The 18,134-nt window shown below is 34.3% G+C and overlaps 1 protein-coding gene and 2 long non-coding RNA genes across 3 annotated transcripts; 1 reads left to right on the forward strand and 2 right to left on the reverse strand.

Annotated features, from left to right (window-relative positions):
• Positions 1–1,812: 1,812 nt before the first annotated feature.
• LOC117914217 lies at positions 1,813–3,003 on the forward strand. Its single transcript, XR_004651241.1, has 2 exons — positions 1,813–2,082; positions 2,630–3,003. It is a non-coding gene; the product is annotated as an uncharacterized LOC117914217 (long non-coding RNA).
• Positions 3,004–3,431: 428 nt separating this feature from the next.
• On the reverse strand, positions 3,432–4,195 carry LOC117914218. Its single transcript, XR_004651242.1, has 2 exons — positions 3,976–4,195; positions 3,432–3,699 (listed from the first exon to the last, which is right to left on the reverse strand). It is a non-coding gene; the product is annotated as an uncharacterized LOC117914218 (long non-coding RNA).
• A 1,112-nt stretch (positions 4,196–5,307) lies between these two features.
• LOC117914765 (5'-nucleotidase SurE) lies at positions 5,308–16,981 on the reverse strand. Its single transcript, XM_034830223.1, has 10 exons — positions 16,752–16,981; positions 16,458–16,552; positions 14,887–14,951; positions 13,948–13,991; positions 13,266–13,343; positions 12,735–12,888; positions 10,366–10,542; positions 10,194–10,253; positions 9,997–10,111; positions 5,308–5,612 (listed from the first exon to the last, which is right to left on the reverse strand). The coding sequence occupies exons 1-9, from the start codon at positions 16,892–16,894 to the stop codon at positions 10,001–10,003; spliced, it is 927 nt and encodes a 308-aa protein (XP_034686114.1). The 5' UTR covers positions 16,895–16,981; the 3' UTR covers positions 5,308–5,612; positions 9,997–10,000.
• Between the last annotated feature and the right edge of the window lie 1,153 nt (positions 16,982–18,134).

The following is an 18,134-nucleotide window of genomic DNA, read 5'->3' on the forward strand; positions in this document are numbered from 1 at the left end:
ACAAACAAAACAAAACAAAAAGGCATGCTTCACAATCATAAAGAAGTTTTTTTTTTTTCCCTTCAAATTAGAATTCAAATTATTTCATAATAATATATTTAAATTTATTTTCACTTATTTAATATATATATATATATATAAATTACTATATTTAAAAACATAAAAAATATTTTGAATTCTTTTACAAAATTTTTGTTTTATAAAATATTAAAGAGCAACATTAAGAAATAGTAATTAAAAACTGTTTTCAAAAACACTTTTTAAATAAATCTTTAGAGTCATATTTGATTTTGAGAATTTAAAACATTTTTTAAGTTTAATAAGAATTTCTATGCTTAAAAAAGAGGCTTTATTTAAAAAGTCTATGATTTAAAAAAATTAATATGAAAATTTAGAAGATATTATTTCCTTGAAAAAATTATTTTAATTTATATAAATTATTTTTTATTTAATAAACTTTTTATAACTCATATTATTTTTTAAAAAATCATAATTTTTATTTCATCCTCAGCTTCTGCTAAAGCAGGCCTTTTCTTATATACAAGGGGCCAGAAAAAAAAAAAAAGAAGGAAAATTACATGCAGCAGAGAAGATTGCAGGCTTACAGCTCAGCTGGTGAAGTCAATTCTTCAAGCGTGAACCACTTTTCCAAGGACACTGGCGGGGTGTGATGGACCTTTGGGGCTCTGAGAGCTAACGTGTTTTTCTTCTCCCTTCCCACTTTACAAGTCTACAAGCTAGCCAGGAGGGCTAGCTAAGGCCACTACTCATTACTCCTTCAGAATTTCAACTATTTTTCAGTCTCTCTCCCTCGTGCTTCTGTTTTTCCAACTGCCCAAGTCGCCAGACTCGCCACCTCCTTCAGATATTTTGTCCGTACCGAATAAATACATACGGACTAATTTTTCAGAAGCCTGATAACTGGACTCGAGGGTAAAGCCAATAAGTGAAACCATTATTGGAGGCTTGATGGCCTTTTGGTTTGGGTCAAGCCCGCATAATTGGGCTGGATGTAAGAGCATATAAGGCCCATAATGAGGACCTAACCTTGTTGTTTACGGGCCAACAGAAACACACTAAGCCTACTGTAGAAATGAAGTTTTTTATTCAAATGGGCCTTACTATTGGGCCTATTGCAACTTAACTTACAACTAGGACCGGATGGCCCACCTTTCACTTTGTTGGGCTGTATTCCATAGTTTGACAAGGAAGAGAAATTTTGTGCTTATAATTATTCACCTTTTACTTAATTTGTATATTAATTAAGTATGAATCAAAGTTCCAACTAATTAATCATCCATTTTATATTCCATTTTAGAATATTGGAATGAATATCTGATGAAGGGAGAACCATCCCTATCCAGATGACAGACCACCATTACCAGTAGAATCAATTATAGGGACTTTGAAGAAACCTATACTCAAAATCTATTTTCTTTGCATTATTAAAGGAAGAGAGAGTCCTGATTGGAGTGGAGGAAGAGGCCTAAAATTATTAGGCTAGGTCAGACAAAATGTTGACACATGGAGGCACCCTAGTGGGACGAGTGGACACGAGAGGTGGATCCTTGCAGTAGACTCATATGAGAAGGTTGTTTACTTGAAGCAGAAGAGGTGGCCCAAAATGTTAACAGAAAGAAACCCCACAGATGGGGTGCCTATCCTCAAAGCACAATAGAAACAAGAGTAAAAACACAAATGTGGCTTGAGGGATAAGGATACAAGTGAGGCAGAGAGAAAAAGGGGGTGGAAGAGCTTGAGGAAGTGTTAAAAGCAATGGTGATTGGTGGGTTGGGTCCTTGTGCTACAAGGGAAAAAGGTGTGACAGAGACATTGCACCAAGAGGAAATGTGATATGCATGATTGGCCTGCAAGGGAATTGAAACCGTACCAGGAACACTGATCTAAACTTCACCCTTGTCTAAGCAAACCTACTACTTCTCTCTCTTGCCCTCCACTCTATTTCCTCCCCATTCTCTTCCTAGCATGAGCCACACCCACTTCTCCAAATGGGGTGGCTCCAATCCCTCTTCTCTCCATTGAAGAAGCTCTGGTTTCGTCTGCACTCAGCTCAGAGGAAGAGTATGTCCTCAACTGCCCCTATCTCCATTTCCAATACTTTCTCCTCACTGCACGCTCTTTACTTCAAACCATAGATATTGAATTAGAGTATATAATTCTCATTTATGCATCATTCTCATCCATTTCTTTCTTCTTCCCTTTTACTTGTGTGCATGACATGATTCTAATGAATTCAATCCTCATAACATGCCAGTTTCCCATTCATGCATGCATTTCCAATCTCATTTCAAACTGCCCTCTGCAAAAGCCTGAGGAGCTTACACCTAGGTTCTTTTTTTCTAAGATTTTTAGGTTCTATTTGATACCTGTTTTCGACCACATTTTTTTGTTATTCAAAACAAAAAACAAGAAATCGCATTTGAAAATCAAAAAATAATTTTCTATTTTCTATTCTTAAAAATAAAAAATATTGTATTTTTATATAATATCAAAACTGTTTTTCAGAATTATTTTTGAAAACAGTTATCAAATAGAGTCTTAATCTTCTTACTGTATTTCTTTTAACTCTCCGCTATGTTCATACTCAACTGCATCTTCAATTTTGCAGGTAGAGGGATATACATTCTATACGAGGACGTCAAGTCCTGCCCATATGAAGATGTGCATGTACTATGGTCGATTCTGGTGGAATCACATTCACCTTCGCCGCCATCAAAACAATGAAGGCTCTCATGCACAGAGACATCCCAGGAATGAGAGATTTCCATTCTGATCATGTACATACGATATTTAAATGTTCTACACACTATGAAATGGTTTGTCCTCCTCCTTTACTTTCTTGTGATCCAAGCTAGGTTTCAGAATTTGAGTTTCCTAATCTTAATAGAAGGTTGGATCTGGGTTCAAGCGTCTGTGTAAACTATGACTTTATTTAAAGAAAATTCGGAATGAGTAATTCCCCTTCTCTTTATTTTGGCCTCAGTTTGTTGCTTTGTCCATTTTTAGAAGTTCAGTTGGTTTGTCCATTTTTAGAAGTTCAGTTGCTTTGTCTATTTTCAGCAGTTGAGATGGCAGTTTGATTCCTACCTTTTCACATCCTTTAGGAGAGGTATTGAAACTGACCTAAGAAAATTACAGAATGGATGGGACAACCAACATGATTTTCATGTCTTTAGAGTATGTGCAAATGATTATGAACTTTTAAGCAATCTTAATTATGATGATAATGACACTTTATTCTAGAAAGCAGTAAAGAAATATGAAGTATAATGTCGGTTTACTATGACATGAGTATCTCATACAAGTAAAACTTAGAGAATAAATCAATGGATGAATAAATTAACCAACAAAAATAAAAGAATAAAGCAAATAAAGCCTGAAGAGAAATTGGAATAACAAACCACACAACATACAAAATTTGAGGACAGCTTTCCTCTTCATTTCAATTAAAACCAGACTTTGCTCCCTGAGAAGTAAAGTCTGTTTGTAGAAACATCTACAAAAGAAAAGTGACCTATAGGTGAAAGTTCGAATATTTCAATAAATTTACTCAATCCATATACTTAGAAGATGGATGAAGAAAAACAGAGCACGCAAAATTTTAGACTAAGGATGCCAAGTATCATTCTATTTGGCACATATGATGATCCTTTTTCATTAACCTCCAATTTTTCAAACCTGCAAAGTCAATATCATCTGCATTATCGTCACGTATTTAGCCACCTTTCCAATCATATTTTTGACTTTCTTGTTAGCTTATAGTGTGTCCTAAGGTATGTGAAATGTTAGTACAACTCACATTTACAAATGTTTTGATGTCACTATCATCATTCCAGATGTTTTATGATAAAATTTTGCAGAATTTTAAGACAGATTTTCCAACCATTTCTTGAGCCTAGTGAAACACAGATTTCTGAGAAATTGAAATAATAATGTTATGAATAGAAAAGTCACCTGCTATTACTCTAGAAGGTTTGGCCGCATGGCAGAGTGATTTCATGTTTCCCAGGGCACTCTGTCATGGACCAGTGGAAGGGTTGGTTTAGCAACAAGCCACATAATTAGGATAACATGGCATAATTTAGTTTCATAAGGAGAGAAAGAAATGTAGATGGGAAAATGCAGGAAGTATTGGTATCAAGAAACTACAACAAAAATGCTGTCTTGTCCTTTAAAAAGTCATGTTACTATAAGAGAAAGTTAATGTTATCCTTAATTTAAATATTAATATTTATCTATTTATTATATATTAATTTGAATTAGAATATAATATAGAATTTGAATTAGAGTAAAAGTTTATTATTAGTATGAATTAAAATAGGAGATAAAGTTTGAATTATAGTAAAACTTAAATGTATTTGTATATTACTATCCATCATCATGAATGAGAATGGTATACCATATGAATGAGAGCTAATTTAGGGTGCAAGGCTTAGGCCCTGCACGCCTCTCCCTACCCGTACTGCAGCAAATGGTAGTGACCTTACTATGTCTATGTATTGTCAATGTCTCATTCCCTATAACCTCCAATGCAATATCCTGGTTTCAATGCTTCTTTCCCTACAGTCTCTAATGCAATATTTTTCTGAAATACCTCTTCATAACTAGAAGCTTCAAATTTTCTTGATTCAAACCTACCATAATTTTTTTCTCCTTTGCTTCCTATCAGTATTGGTTTCCTTAATTTAACATATACTTTTTTATTACCTTCAACTCTATCTTTCTCTTTCTCTAAAAGCTTCCTCAAGGATTTGATTGCTTTCTTGCATATCTTGGTAAAACAAACATGCTCATGTCCCTCTACTTTACTTGAGATCTGCCTTATACTTTGCCTTCTTCTTTGCCTCTTATATCATCTATTGCATTAGCTTCTAAAACACTACCTAGTTTGATGCAAAATAAGACTCTTAATCCTACTTTTCCTTCAACAAACTTATTTTCTACAAGTTCCTCAAAAACTTCAAAGTTTTTGGAAATCTGGCTTAGGAAGATCCCACTACTTTTGCCTAATTTTTAAACCACCAAGTCAAACCCACTTGCTCCCTAGACCCAAGGAGATCGCCCTCCACAGAAACAGGGAAATCGTCCTCCACAAAAACAGGGAGACCACCCTCCACAAAAACAGGGAGACAATTTATTTTCTTTCTCTTAAGACCAAGATGGGAATATGTGATTGGAGCTCCATCTTGTGGGGCATGCCAGATAAAGTTAATGTTATCCTTAATTATTAGTATTTATCCATTTATTATATGTTAATTTGAATTAGAATAGGACATAGAGTTTGAATTATACTAAAACTTAAATGTATTTGTATATCAATATCCATCATCATCATCAATGAGAATGGTATACCATATTTTTCTCTCAAATAGATGAATAGATGTCTAACAACCAAATTAAATTAGATTTTCCCACCACATTGAATGAGGTGTTCAACACAAGATTTTATTAATAGGAGTTTCAACTACATGATTACCCTTGCCATCATAAGGTGGGGGAATAGAGATATCATGTTGTATGAGAAATATGAAGAATGATTCAGCAATACTCGAGTTCAAAAGCCCTTTGGATCTCCTTAAATGCAAAAGCTCCTGAAGACAACATTTTCAGCCAAGAAAGGTGTGAGACTATTAGACTGCGATAGCACTAGTGATGCAAAAATACATAGAATTTTACTTGCAAGTCTAATCAAGGAATTTCAATGGCATAGAATGAATAAAAGGATTTCCAAGCCCTAATATTTGACCTTTCAAATATAATTCATCACAAAGGGTGCCAATCCCAGCTATGACATTAAATAGAGCATCCATCCATAATCAACCTCATTTGCATATAAGACCTGTTCAACAAGAACCAAACAAGTGCTATGTAGGATTTTTTCTTTTTCCATTTTTTTATAGTTGGAATTCCACAAATCAGTTTCCAAGATAATTTTTTGTCCCATTAAAAAAGAACTAAGATAAAGTTAGATCGCTACCACCATACCACATAATAAAAAGGTTTCTCTTATCTTGCATGCCAGGACAAAGGAGAGGACACAGAATTAGTGCATTGCAAGGAGGAACTAAACATAGCCTAAAAATGTTCTATGTAAGAGAAAAGAGAAAGAGGGTTGGAAGAGTAAATACGGAATAGCAAAACATAGAGTTGATTCTTGAATAAATGGAAGACTTTTTTTAAGCTCCACAGATCTCATCCAACAATTTAGCTAAAAAAACACAATCTCCCTTTCCCCAAAAAAGAAAAAGAAAAAGGAAAGAATACAATAAAAACCAAAAGTGAAAAGATCATACAAATAATAAAAGGATTACACTAGCTTAATCATTTTGGACTAGTCTTATGGTGACACAAAGACTTTTGAAGGACACTTTCCCTAATAGCCTAAAAAGAAGGAAGTGGATCCGGGTCCCCACTTGCAGTCAGATGCCTATCCATGACCACTTTAGGCTTTAAAACTCGAGTTTTGGGTCAAAATGACCAATTTATACAAAAAAAAAATATAAGTGCATGAAACTTATGTTCAAATTGGCCTATTTGGTGCCACATAGGAGTCATGTCATAGAAATATATATATTTTTTTCATAATTTTACTTAAAGCCTCAATTGGCAACTGAGACTTCATTTTTTAACTGAAGCCGTAATTACCAATTGAGAGTTCATTTTTTAACTGAAACCTTAATTGGCAACTGAGACTTTATTTTTGAACTAAAATCTCAATTTCTAACTGAGGCTTCAATTTTTTTTCAAAAAAATTTAAAATTTAATTAAAAACCATTAAATTATAATTTATTATTGAAATTAAAAATACATACTTTAATAATAAATTGGTCGTCAGTCCATCACCTCGTTAATGTCAGCATCATTATAGCCCCCTACCTTTCTATCCCCACAATTAGTACAGTCACCCATCTCTTCAAACCTACCATCAATACAACCCATTACCTCTTCAGACCCACCATCAGTACAACCCCTTATTTCTTGAGACCTACCTTCAGATCAGCCCCCTACCTCTTCAAACTCATCATCAGCACAACCCCCTACCTCTTCAGACCCACTATCAACACAACTCCCTATCTTTTCAGACCCAATATCAATACAACCCCCTGCCTCTTTAGACCCAACATCAATACAACCCCCTACCTCTTCAGACCCACCATCAATGTAGCCCTCTACCTATTCAGACCAACTGTCAGTACAACCACCTACCTCTTCAGATCCACTTTTAGTGCCTACTACCCCATATGTTGATCCCCTTTCATTGCACCTAGATGTTTCCTTAGCTACTCCACTAGGATCTGAATTTAGGACATCAATTCTACCATCACCAGAGTCATCTATATTTGTCCATATGCCTATGCAGACTGACACACCTACTCAACTAGATTTACCCCCAACCATTCCGAGGGGTAGGTGTGACCTACGTCAACCCAAATTGCTACTTCCACCACCACCTCTATTTCTAACTCCAACTCCATCACAAACAGATGTTTTTCATGTGTCACATGCAGTACCTGCTATAGTTAGAGAGGAACGACAAAAAAGGAAGAGAGTATCGATTACACATAGGTTCTCTCCTTGTGGAGGCATGTAAGATTATATATGTTTTTTTTTCTCACTATATAAATGTTTAGTTAGTATTTTTGTGACTTTGATGAAACTACTAAAAAATACATTTTGTAGGAGACTTTTTCCAATTAATTTCATTAACTAATTTTGTCAAAAAATCTATATATGGCAACTTAAGAGTATATTATTATTTCAATAAAGATAAATTTGTCATAATACAAATAAATTAATATCTTAAAAAGCAACAAATTAAATATATTAAAGTAATAAATTATACAATTTTATATCTTATTCATATGTTATATAATTTATTATTTTAAGATTATTAATTTATTAATAAATAAAATATTCATTTATAATATCTTCTATTTATCAATTTATATTTTTTGACGTAATACTAGATTCTTAAGTTTAAATATAAATAATTTATTATTAAAGTATATATTTTTAATTTAAATAATAAATTGTAAGTTAAGAGTTTTTAATTAAATTTTAAATTAAAAAAAAATTAACTGAAACCTCAATTGGCAATTGAGGCTTTAGTTCAAAAATGAAGCCTCAGTTCAAAAATGAAGCCTCAGTTGTCAATTGAGGCTTTAATTAAAAAATGAAACCTCACTTGGCAACTGCAGCTTCAATTTAAAAACTAAAGCCTCAATTGATAACTACGACTTCATTTTTTAATTAAAGCCGCAGTTGCCAACTGAGGTTTTAACTAAAATTATGAAATATATATATATACATGACTTATACGTGGTACCAAAGAGGTCAATTTGAATATAAGTTTCATGAAGTTAGATCTTATATATTTTATTTTATTTTATAAATGGGCCATTTTGAGCCAAAACTCTTTAAAACTCGCAGGTAACTGCAAAGGTATTTCATAAGAAGGCAGTGCGACCCCTAATGCTAGACACTAGACTATCTCAAGATTGATACTCCTAGAATGGCGTGGGAGTTTTAGCTTAGCAGTAAAAGTGGAAACCTACTAAGGATAGGCTACTTTCTAGAACTGACCAAGGGCACTGCCCATGACCAGTCTTCAGCCTAGTTAGGGAGGGAAGTTCCAATGTATCCCAACGACTATTGCCCAATGTGTGGATCATGCTACCATCCATTCTGCCCTCATTGACTCACTGACTTCACAAAGGCAAGTTCCACTGACCCAAGAAACAAAAATTTCCACAAACCCTGCAGTTGGCTTTGGGCCTGCAGCCCCATAATGGCCCATCAAAAACCCATTTAAGAAATGACACTTCCTTCAATTTCATATTCTGCATTGGAAATATTCCAAGATATGTCATATAATCACATAAGGTTAAAGAATATACATAAAAGAAACCACTGTTCCACATATATTGCAAAAAGTAATGCTGAGGCATCCCACTCAAGATTTCCAAAAAATGTGATAAACAGTTATACATTAAACCTTAGGATGAAGAGTTTCAAAAGGTTTTTTGATTTCAGTACGGATGAAGAACATGGAATAACTAAGAGTGCAAAAGAGAGCCTACAAGGTAAGAAGCTCATTTATAGGATTCCCCAAATCTTTTCTCTCAAGACAATGGCAGAGGAACAAATTGAGAACAAAACCAAAGAAATAATACAAGAACTGATATGAGTGAAAATATGACAAACCAATTGATACGCATTAATGTAGAAAGACCCATAAGCAATATGGTATTCTGTTTGACAAGCCATATTTGCAAGAATTGTGTTCAGGAATATAAGTCAGTCCTTCAAGAATGCACGACCTAACTATCTTTCTCAGCTTTGGCATCCTTTTAAACAGAGTTCATCTAAATAAAAGTCAATCATCTCCACTCATGGAAGCATTGCAAAATATAGTCAGAGAGCTCTGCATTCTGAATAGATATATATACTTTCTTCATGTCTTCTTAAGACTTCCCTCCTTTCAGATCTGTCAAGACAGAACCTAAGTGCTAAATACCTCCTCCTTAAGGAAAATAAGGATCCATCTATATGACCAGGACTCCTCATTGGCAAGTGATTTGACATGATGAACACCTCTCTAACATGGAACCAACTAAACTATTGCATCAACAGCACACTCATATGTAAACGATATTTGAAAAAAAAAAACTAGCCACTGAAATATATTTACCAGAATCCATCTAGAGATGATAAAACCTAGAAACATGATATCAATTTTGAGAACTGATTATCAGGAAGAAAAACATGGAAGATCACAGCAACATCTTGTCAATTATTGGGGTCAACATATGGAGATCAACACACAGGGATTTTTTTTTTTTTTTTTTTTTAATAGGCTTAAGTAATAGTAAGAGCTCACCCTATGTGGAAATTGAAGCTATGAGACCTCCACTAAAAGGAAACTTATAAACATAAGCAAAAGCTGTTGGTTTTTAAGCACAAGAGGGCACCTACAGCATTATAAGGCCGATGAAGAGGAGGATTCCAATACTCCTGGCACCAACGTTTTGAAGTAGGCCTGGCAATCAATGTCAGCAGGAGATAGGGCACCCAGTGGAGTGACAGTTATCTGAAATGATATCATAAGTACAGTGTTAACCACAGACAACCCTTTTCAGATCAGTATCATTAAGAAAAGAAAAAACACTCACATATCCTTCCAGAAGACATTGGTAGTCTGTATCATCCTCAAGAACTGGGGCTCCCCTTACCTAGAAAAATAGAAGCAATAAATCTATACATTACAAAATTTATGTACAGGAAAATGAGAAACAAATGTCGCTAGAACAGAAACAGGAAGCTAGATAAATAAAGAGACCCCACTTCTCTCTTGAATAAAAGATGCTCCCCTGATCTAGGTGATGCATCCATTTCTGTACAAACTTCTGGATTCGCGTCCATTGTCATTGTTGATAATACTCTTCTGCCTTGTGTGTTGGAAGTAACTTGCCTCCATCCCATTTTGGCCCTACTTTTTCCCTGCTTAGTCAATTTATACCCCTATTTGAGGCATAAGAAACACCCCATAACAGCATCAAATCACATCCTCAAAATTAATACGCTTTTCAGAATGAATGATATTACTAGTGACAAACACTAAATACTGTTATCATAAGAAACTGATTGGAGATGGTAAGCTAATTTCAGATAGCAACAACTGTGGGCCTTTTACTCAAAATTCTCTTCATTTATGAAGAAAGAAAGAAAGAAAAGAAAAGAAAACTAGGGGAAATTTTCCTCTACTAAAGAATTTTAGAAGATCAGAAACAAAATGCAAGAGATTCTTCTCCTTCAACCTCATTGATATGCTTCTGTCTTTTATAATAATGATAGCATTGTCCATGTCTCCGTAAGGGTATAGCTTACTGCAGTCTACAAATTTTCACACAAAAAATAAGATAAAATGTTAAGCCATCAATTTAATTTTGGTTTCACAGCAAGAAACCTCCACAAACAAACAGATCAAAGTATGTACTTCCTTGCAGACTGATATCATCCCAAGGAAAACTAAAAGAGATCTGGACATACTTCCACTAGAAACCAAGAATAAAAGACAAGGGTCATTAACTAAAAGTTCAATTATTTTCAAATGATTATCAGAAAGAAAGTTAAAAATCAATAGCTGAAATCAAGAAAAAGGCCCTGAATAAAAAAGATGATAAGTAATGGTGGAATACTATTTGGTTTAAAAGTTTGCCAAACCATTAAGAAAGGAAGTGCATAAAAGAATCACATTTTTTGACGCAACTCTTCTCAGCATGCCACCCACAAACTTATATGAATAAGATGTAGACTAGCAAGAAATAAGCGAAAGAAAACACAAGTTATTTCTATGACTAGAAACAATATTTTTGGTCCAACATCACCTCTCTAGAAAAATATAAATAGGAAGAAACCTTTTAGCAAAAGTTACTACACAACATAACAAGATTCAAGAAAAGATATTCAACTAATACAGAATTAGGAGGAGTGATGAACCACTAAAAAGAAGTTCTTCAATAATGCCATTCTATGACCAAGAAACTCCTCAAATCCAACATAGGAATGGAGAAAAGCAGTTGGGCAAGAAGGGAGAAGTGAATCCTGACTATTTTTCATGGAAACAGATGAAGAATTATACAATTTTATGCTTCAATATTAGCACTTTCAATCTTCAAAATCATAGCAGGAGAAGAATCCAGCTATGAAAAGAAATAAATAAATGTTCACATGGAATTTAGTGACATCCAAAGACACAACCTTACTTGGTATTAAGGGCTTGTCTGCTCAAGGCAGGACAACAGCTTGTTTCATCGCAAAGACAGCCCATGCCTGGTGTGGATGACACACAGTTGTAATCCCAAAAACCCATAGGAGAGAAAGAGAGATGATATCAACTTAAAAGTACGGTCAGCCTAAATGACTGAAACCCTTTTATGAGGGAAACAACCTCATAATATCCAAAAACACCATAAAAGTTGAGATGAAAGCCACATCTAAGTCAATAAGCTCCCCTCAGCATAAACAACATTGAAAGATAAATGACAAATATAGTGCTAGTTAAATTTTGATTCCCAAAACAAACCAAATCTAATTAGACACCTAAAAGATTCCCTAAGAAGTTAAAAACACAGGAAATTGGAAAGTCCGAAAAGGGTTCCATTCCATTGCTTTCTTCAGCACAATAGAATGGAGAGAAAGATGGCACCTTGAAGTACTGTGTGCTTAAATGATCAAAACCATTCTATGAGGGAAAGATAAAAAACGCATAAAGTTAAGATGAAAGCCACCACTAAATTGTGATTCCCAACACAAACCAAATCTAATCAGACACCTAAAAGAGTCCCTAAGAAATCAAAAGCACAGAAATTGGAGTCCAAAAGGGATTCCAGTCCATCACTTTCTTCCTCTTTTGGCATAACATAATGGTTAAAGAGAGAGAAAGGGGGTTGGCAACTTGGAGAAAGATAATTAGGGTGTTTAAAGTGAATTTCTGCAAAGATACAACACAATAAATAGGTTGCTAGTTGAATTTTGCTGACTCTGTGTTTACACCAATGAAGAAAGTATGTTGAAGCTAATCTAATTTCCAAAAATTCTTCCCAGCAGTGATCCCCCTTTTTACTAGTTAACCAATCAAGAAACCAAGAGAAAGAATGCTGAAGACATGGCTATATCAAAAACAGGGACATACAAGCAAGCTTGAAATTCACCTTATGGTTTACAACATCTGTAGGAAGGTCTATATTCAAAAAACATCTTTCAGGATATCTTTGATTCTTGATCTCAGACAGTACTGCACTTATCATGGGCAAGCAAGCCTCCGCAGCCAGTTTGAAGTCGTGAACGTTACTCTTACCTGCAACCCTGAAAGACAACCAAATTGACATTGAAGAGCATATCAATAGCCCTCCAGTAACTTTTTTTCTTAATGAGAAACAAACAATTTATTACCATTTTTTTTATAGGTGACAAGCATTTTATTACCATAAAATATTTAAATACAAAGAAAAATCCTTCCTCAAACACGACGACACCAACGGTTCTTCTATTGATGTAACAAGGTAAGAAAAGATAAAAATATAAGACAACAAATAATAATAACAGTATGCACAAATGAAAACACATACATTTATAAGTATATATTTATGGACTAAGTGCATGAAATTTAAGCAGAAACTCAAGCTTGATCATCATAAATAATGTATTGAGTTCAATATTAGATTAGAGTCATATCCATATACCAATTGTATGATACAGAGACAGAAGGTATGCCATTAAGGAAGGCTTCTCGAGCACCAGCTACTGTCCCAGAGTAAACACTGCAATCCCATTATGGATCAAAGATTAGTGTCACAAGCACAGATTGGGTGTTCAGTAGTTTGCGCAACATATGAAATAGAATAAACTAAGGAGACAATAGCCAGAACAATAACTAATTCGGTAACTACAGTGGCTACAACAGAATCTGAAAGATGTCTCCTTCTATTTGTTTCTTCACAGCATTTAAAGATACCAATCCATACTTTTCAGCAGAACCTTCAGGGAGTTCAAACAATATAAGTGAGAACTCTGGTGGGAACCAAGATGATAACCCAATGGACGGTATAGAATAAGATGTGTGTAGAATTCCCCATTAATCATGAGGCTTTCATTAGGTTTCCTCGACTGGGAGTTGGATCACTCCTTGTTCCAAGGGAATCACAAGGGAGAGTTCAGTTAGATTTTTTGTTTCTTTTGCTCTTTCTTGTGGAGGGGTCTTTCCATCCCCTCACCTTCTCCTTCCGTTTATAATAAAATGTTCATTTATCCCCAAAAAATAAAAAATAAAAAAGGAAATAAGGAGCAGGTAATACAGTTCAGAGAATGAAGCAATAACAAGAAAACTAATCAAAGAGATGGTAACACCAGGAGAATGATACTAACATGTGATAGCCACAGTTGCTACCCATGTTTATGCCACTGATTACCTGTGACCAGACAAGAGAAACACATTAGCAACAAGAAAAAATGTACAATAACTTTATGTGCCACTGTTGCATGTAACCAGGCCCAAACTTTTGTGACACAGTTACATGCATGATCTTAAATCTCCTTAAGAAGGTTGAGATCTCTCTTTCCCACTCCTGTGGACTTTAGCATGTCTTCTTAGTCAGTATCTCTTTTCAGTCTTTCTCTATGTCAAGAAGCAATTATTAAGTTTTAGATACCCAACATAGCAGGAACTCTATGTGTACTGATCTGGTTGTATTACACTTCAAACATGTAAATGTGACATATTTGAACATTGTGTGATATTTAGAAGGGTAAATTATATGGTAGTATATATGTTGGATGCTTACTAACAATTCTTTTCACCATATACCTCATATAGTTGTAATGCATGCATTTTCATTTATAATATTTTGAATTGAAATGGTGATTTTGTCAATATTTTCAAAGCTTATTTTGATATTAAGTTCAGGATATGAAAAACTTGTCAAGGTCTATTTCTAGGCCTACAATATCGTTGATGATATTGGAATTTTAAGACTGGCATTCGAAGATGTTTTCCATGCATGATTGTTGAACAAAGAGACCTCAAAGAAAAAAAATTAAATTAACACAAACAAATTGAGTTGCAGATCTGTTGTGCCGAGCTGCCACAAAACTTACTCGCATCCAAGAAAACGTGTCAAGCACATTTGTTTTTCTTAAACAAAGGGTAACAAAACAGAAAACACTAGTAACACAAGCAGTCAGAATAGAGAAATGAGCAAGATGGAAGCACAATAGAAAAACATATTATTAAGGTTTTAAGTGATCCTCTCTCGCAATGTAACCATTGACATGCTGGTAACATTGTATACAAGGACAGAGCGCTACCAGATCAGGAATTGAAGGAAAGAGTGTGGTTGAGATTCCCAAAGAGGCAGAATCAGCTGGAGTTCCTGGACAACATACGTAATATTAAAATCATGTAAATTCGCTAATGCAATTTGAAACCATGCATTACTAGTAAACCTAAGAAGATTAAGAATGGTCTTTTCTCTTGAGCGAATAATCCCCACAAGGGTAACACACAAATGAAAGATGATAATTCAGACTCACTTTGTGTGCCACTAGAATGAAACAGAGGTAATACACACGAGGTTGTGAAGCAGAAAGATTGGAGATAACAAATTTTGATCAGCCAAATGGTTATTTCAAGAACAAATATGCATGCCTCAGTTCCTGATTTGTACCAGAACTTTGATCTGGGAAGTGTCATTATAAGTCACCAAGAATCAATGAAGCCCAGTAAGTCTCCTCATCTCCAATGGAATATCAAATTTTAAAATTTGTTAATGTGTTCTAAGGTAAGGTCTCTGCTTACCAACAATTAATGATTGTAGGTTTTATGGAACTAACTGGGCTAGCACACAACAAGGTAGAAGATCAATTTCTAGATCTTGGACTTCTGTTGGCACTAATTGGGTAACTTGTAGAAGTAAAACAGACTATTATAATTGCAATTTGAAGTTGTGGTTCAGACAATAGAAGTGTGTTTGACTTCTTCCTGTGTACTTTGGTGTGTCCCTGTGATTTTTTTTTTTTTTAATTTGGTTTTATTTATCAAAAAAAAAAAATAGAATGGAGTTTGATTTAAATCTTTCAGTGGTGGTTTATCCAATAATAGAATGGGTCAAACAATATTCTTTTCCTAAGAATTTGAGTATACAATAAATCTTAAGCAAGGCAAGCTTGACTGAAAAATGATGCACCAAATTAAGTTTAAGTTTTAAATAAGCTCTATTATTAGTGTAAATGCTATAGACATATGTGGTCATTTCGATAGATCCAATAGTTCAAAAATAGTATCTTTTCCATTCCTTATCCTTCCTTTAATAGCTTTTCTCTGAAACTTCCCCAATTCCAACTGCTTTGTGCTAATTATCTGAGGATGATTGGGAAAAAAAAAACCGAATCTCTTTTTTCAAGAATAGAAGAACCCCTCCAGAAAATATTGCTTTCTACAAGCATCTAGAAGAATGACGATTGGCTCCATAGTGAGATTGTTCCCACTGGATTAATTACCAAAAGTTATGCATAATATGGAAAATACACCAAATTTAGTTTCGAGATCACATAGACAAAAACAAGAGTACAAAAAAAAAATAAAAATGCATTGTACATATGATTTGAGCATCAGAGGACTCCCTAACCTTGTATCTGTCTTACCATAAGCTACATTGCAGATATCAACATCAGCATTATCTTTCCATTTCTATAGCAATGCTATGTTGCAAATTGAATCCCTCCATCCAAAGGCAAATACAATGTACAGGCAACTATTTTTCATATAATAAAGTTGTCCAAAAGTCCTAACCATGTAAGAGAATCCAACTAGGATAAAGCCCAGGAAAAACGCTTGCTCAAACCAGAAAGCAGGGGGAAATGTGAATAGTTTAACAAACCAGAAACTGCATAAGCTGTTGCTCCCTCAATTTCTACTCGCTTCACAGCAAGAGCATGAATCCAAGTAATACTGTGACTAACAGCCGACTTCTCCCTGAAAAAATCGCAACAAGCACGCAAGAAATAGCATGAGGACTATTTGTATAAGGCAGTTCTGGCAACTGCAACTCAACATCCATAAATGACAAATTTTCCAAATCAATGTCAACACGGAACCTCTCCAAATCCAAGATTATTCTCAAATTCAACGAATTCAGATAATCAGATGGAAACGAAAATGGCAGAGAACGTACGAATCAGGCGCGCAGACAAGAACCTCATACAGATTGGTGGAAACAAGAACCTGAACCAGCGCTCGCAATCCCGGCGCGTCGATCCCGTCGTCGTTGGTCACCATGATCTTCGGTCGATTTCCGGAGCTGACGAGACAATCCATGATCGGCGATCAGAGCAGAGCTTGAGAGAGTGAGCGGCGTTTGAAGGGCTCTTAAAGGTGAGTAGTGACCAATCTTTTTGGGCCAGCGGGCCACTGTCTTTCGGTTCTTTGTAGAATATTCTTGGGAAGTTGCAATGCAATCAGGTCAGAGTACGAATATTAAAATAATCACGCTTTAAGAAATTCACAAGTGCTTTAGTTTTACCAATTAAAGTTATTTTTTAATTAAAATAATCTATACCATCTTCTGATTAAAGTCAATATTTTTAACTTTGTCTATTTTTTTAATAATATTATTCTTAAATTTATAAAATCCCAATTATTGTAGCTTTTGTACGGAATGAAAGATTCCACCTTTCAAGCTTTACTTGAACGCAAAAAATAAAAGAAGAATATTATACTAGTTTTTCTTTGAACAATTGTTCTCAAAAATTTTATTATATCTTTGTCCCCAACAAACAAATTAATCTTATATTAGTAGGCTCTTTGATTTAAACCAAAAAATGATTTGTCAATGAAATGAATAATGTTTATTGGTAAAATTTTAATTTAATTGACTAAATTGTAAGGAAGAATAAAAGAAAAAAATAAAAATTTAAATTTTAAAAATATTTTTAAATATTTTTTCTTGATATTTTTCAAGAATTAAACATAACTTTTACTTTTCATTGAAGTTTTGGGTTTATATTTGGTTTTCAAAAAATTTTAAGATTAAATTTGATTCTAAAAAAATAATAAGAAATAATAATAAAATAAAAAAGAACTCTTTTAAGGAAAATAATATGTTATTTAAAAAAATTAAAGAAAAGAAAAAAAATATTTAGAAAGATATTTATGATGTTTGGTGTCTTAGATATGTTTTACAAGTAGTAATGCAACTAAGCTTTGCTCCTTAGCCATTAAGCCTTATTGGTAAAAGGGAACAATTAGAATGGTAGATGTTCTAATCTTTCTTTTATCTTTTATATATTGGGATTGAGCTTTTATGAGCCCACCATGGTTGGCACTCAATACTTACAAAGGGAAGGTCAGAGGAAGGTCCCATCATGGTTGGGCTTAGCATTTCCGAAGGGAAGGCCAAAGGCCTAGAACCGTGGCCCCTTAATCACACCAATTGAGGAAGGTCCCTTTACGTTCAATCTTGATACTATGTGAGCTTTTTGTTGGAATTGAGCCTTATGGATTCACCATGGTTGGGCTTAACACTTCCGAATGGAAGGCCAGAGGCTCAAAACCATAT

Source organism: Vitis riparia, chromosome 5 (assembly GCF_004353265.1).
Source record: "Vitis riparia cultivar Riparia Gloire de Montpellier isolate 1030 chromosome 5, EGFV_Vit.rip_1.0, whole genome shotgun sequence".
NCBI classification, from domain to species: domain Eukaryota; kingdom Viridiplantae; phylum Streptophyta; class Magnoliopsida; order Vitales; family Vitaceae; genus Vitis; species Vitis riparia.

Bases quoted from the DNA above. Each gene is read 5' to 3' on its own strand.
- LOC117914765 (XM_034830223.1), bottom strand. From the start codon at position 16,894: ATGGATTGTCTCGTCAGCTCCGGAAATCGACCGAAGATCATGGTGACC. The intron at 16,553-16,751 runs GTACGTTCTCTG...CGATTTTTTCAG, and splicing joins CTTGTCTGCGCGCCTGATTC to GGAGAAGTCGGCTGTTAGTC. The intron at 14,952-16,457 runs GTTTGTTAAACT...TATGTTGTCCAG, and splicing joins AACAGCTTATGCAGTTTCTG to GAACTCCAGCTGATTCTGCC.